Source organism: Trachurus trachurus, assembly GCF_905171665.1.
Source record: "Trachurus trachurus genome assembly, chromosome: 9".
In the NCBI taxonomy this organism is placed as follows: domain Eukaryota; kingdom Metazoa; phylum Chordata; class Actinopteri; order Carangiformes; family Carangidae; genus Trachurus; species Trachurus trachurus.
In genome coordinates this window covers 13,853,547-13,857,040 of record NC_139895.1, presented here as the reverse complement: position 1 = coordinate 13,857,040, position 3,494 = coordinate 13,853,547, and the positions used below count along the sequence as shown (strand labels likewise).

The window sequence follows — 3,494 nt, the reverse complement described above, 5'->3', positions numbered from 1 at the left end:
ACACTGTTAAAGGTTTGTTTACTTTAGTAATGTAAAGTGGGGGTTTTAAATTATTTTATAAGTGAGAGACACTCAAACTCTTAAACTGTGTGTAAATACAAACAAGTACGAAAAATTTAAATGATTGCATATGACGGTATCTGAGTGGATGGTGTTGAGGTTAGGGGTCAAAGAGGGGGTGGGGGTGGGGGTGGGTTTGTGACAGCTTTCTTTGACAACAGCCAGGTAAATCAACACAAAGCAGGTCATTAGTTTATCAACCAGCTGAGGAGGCCGGCCTGCGTTTTAAATGAGCCTGTATGTACTGGTAGACTGTATTTACTGAGACAAGAGGTGTGTTTGTTGGTGACATGAGGGAGGGAGAGGAGAGCAGAGGTCTCTCTTTATGCGACATATAGACTAATAATGTTAAGTTTAGATTAGTTAGGTATATCAGTTGTATCTTAATGAGCAACAGGATTAACATACAGTTTAGTATCAACTTTAATTAGCACTCTAAAAACCAAATAACTATAGAAATCATAGAGCCAGATAAATTGATTATTATGGGAAGAATGATGTTGTTTTATTATATGCACAGCTTATTTTCTGCCTTATTCAAAGTTTTGTGGGAATTTAAGAACTGTGTGTAAAATAAAGATTCACAAATGTGTGAGCTTTGCGTTATCTTTTTTATTTCCTAACTGAATATGTGCCTGAAGCACGTTGCTCCAAACTTAGAAAATTTTTATAAAGCTGACGCTTTTCCGTCAGTAAAACAGATGTTTTGCCCATATTGCCACTGTCTTTTCTTTGGGTAACCGATTCAACATCCTATTTCAGATCATGCCCACTGTAATAAATAACACTGTTTACAACAAGCCCAGCAGTAAAATAGGTTTTAAATGTTATAAAACTCATTAAAAGGCCATGATTAAGTGAAATCACACAGCACTGTCGAGGAACTAATGTGACATAATCAACAAACAACTCACAGTCAAGAGTGATATCTTCAAGTTTCCTTTATGCCTTCTATAAAAGTATATCATTGAGGCAATCATACAGTGGATTTAGACATTTCTTTCTCTCTAGGCCATACACAGTGAATAAATCATCTCATAGCCTAAAACATAGAGGATTCTCTGAAAAAAAAATCTATATAGGCTATACACATATATACAATGTACATTATCTTTGAAGAGAATATAGTCTAAATAACTTCCCTTTAAAGCTGGAATTCTCAGTCTTTTATTCACATGATGGACATTTGGATGTAACTAGGTGGCATGTAATAAATTACTGTTTCACTTTACTCCTAATCTATTTACAAGTTCATAGATTCCAGCATTAAATACTTGTAAATCAGACAGGCTGGTGCCAAGTGGCAGCAGGCTATCATACAAAAATAGTTCATATCTTTAAAAGAAGAAGAAGAAAGATTGGCAGTGCACAGCATATACTGATTAAGCGTTGCATTGTTACCAAAAACAAACCAGCTGTGTCTCTATTATCATTGACAACTTTCCTATCACATGTGTGACTGAGAAAAAGTCAGAGTCCTATTTAGCTTATCACATAAGCAAAGCATCTGGAGAGCAAGAAGAGTGGTGTTGTTTGATAAGAGAGCAGCACTGGAGCTCAGACAGTTTCTTTTTTCATTTTCTTTTGTTTTTTAATATCTCTGTCATTTGCATAGAAAATATCCTGATGTGATATCCTTCAGCGTCTAGTTCAAACGAGGCCTTGCGTGCGCCCATGATCGCCCCCTCCTTTTAGTCTTTGAGGCTCTAACCTCTCACAATAGTTGCAGGTCAATGAGTGACAAAAATTTAGATTGCCTTTTATCTGAACAATAGCCGGGGCAGATTATGAACCCGTGGATTAAATGAGGGGCAATAGAGCCAAAATGGATGCCAGCAGGGTCAAAACGCAGCGGGCCACTGGAGCTGAGGCTTCGCTCTCCACTTCGTCGTAGTACGGATCGAACTCTTCTTCTACCTCGTAGTCCGGGTCTCGGTCGTCTCGGTTGCCGCTCGCCTCGTACCTCTCGGTGGAGTCGAAGCACAGCGCCTTCATGCTGCTCTTGACAAACTCACAGATGGCCCTCTCCGTGCCGTCGCACATACACGTCTCCAGCTGCTGACCCTTGGGTATTTTACGCATATTCGCTATCACATTCCTGCAGGCGTTCGTGCACACCGCCCCGCTGAAAAGTTTCCCGCAGTGGTTCAAATAATCGAGCATCGCGGAGTTGCACTGGTGGTCTTTCTCGCACTGGCGCCGGGCTTCCGTGCAGCCGGTGCTGGTAGTCCTGGGCAGGCAGGGCTCGATGGCCTGTTTGGTGCTGATGCACAGCGCGTCCTGGGCGCAGCTGCAGTCCTCCAGCGCCGGTCCGTTTTTGGTCAGGTTGAGCTGGACGATCGAGGAGATGCAGTGGCTGGGACACTTCCTCCTCTGCCCGCTGAGCACGGGCTGACACGCGCTCAAGTAGTGTCCGTACGCGTAACTGCAATCGGGCTCGGCTTGGCAGTTCAGGATGGCTCGCCAGCATATCATCCGCGAACCGTGGGACGGCAAGGCCACGGAGAAGTAGCCCAAAAACAAAAGCACACAAGTGAGAGTGGAAACAGTCCTGCAGACGCTCCGTGCCAGTGCGCCAGGGGTTGCCATTGTTCTGGCTTCAAGACACGGGAGGGAGGGGGGGTAAAAACTCACAACAGTGTCATAAGTGAAACTTCTTACACTACTTCCACGGAGAGTGTCTCTTCAACTGGAGACTGTGATTTATTCCGAGGCAGATGGTGTGTGATAGGCCCGTGTGTGGGCGTTCAACAGGCTGGCAGTGCACTGTGTAATCCCGGCTCCATAAACCCGTCAACGCTGATCCATTTGAGCCGGATACTTCAGCGAACTTCCCGTTATCCATACATGATTGGGACGAACACTTTAAATAGAAACACGAGCTTAAGAAAATAAATGTCCTCCATAAGTTGCCGAGAGTTTCTGCAGCGACTTTATTCCATCGCAGCGAGTCTGAGTTTGTGCAAAAACAAAAAAAACAAAAACTGCCTCCAGATCAGCAGCAGATCCCCCCCGGTTGCCTTCTCTCTCTCTCCTAGCGGGTTTCCACCTCACACCGAAGCCGGGACAAGTCCGGAGAGTCCTGAGGAGGAGCGCGCTGGATCATTTAGCGGTCCTTCAGCGCACGGGTGTGCAAACAAATCGTGCATGGGGGAAAAACAACAACCCTTATAGCTCGCAAAGTGGTCCTCTCTACTCTGCCCCCCTCCCCTCTTTCCCTCTTTGAGCATTTAGTCTTTCTGTTCCTCAGCCCCCTCTCCACACATTAGCGAAGTGCCTCCCATTGGTTGGGCCACTTGTTGTGGGTTTCTACGTAGTGATGGGCGGGAGTTTGGGGTGGGAGAAAGATGGGTCTCGACTCGGGCATATACAAGGTGAGGAGGGATGAATGTGTTGGAGTGTAAATTTTAATGGAGAGAGCAGCTCTCCCTGCT

The 3,494-nt window shown here is 45.0% G+C and overlaps 1 protein-coding gene across 1 annotated transcript; it reads right to left on the bottom strand.

The window, feature by feature from the left end:
• Positions 1 to 685: 685 nt before the first annotated feature.
• Positions 686 to 3,273, bottom strand: gas1a (growth arrest-specific 1a). Its single transcript, XM_083978378.1, has one exon. The coding sequence runs from the start codon at positions 2,647 to 2,649 to the stop codon at positions 1,861 to 1,863; it is 789 nt and encodes a 262-aa protein (XP_083834504.1). The 5' UTR covers positions 2,650 to 3,273; the 3' UTR covers positions 686 to 1,860.
• Positions 3,274 to 3,494: the final 221 nt, after the last annotated feature.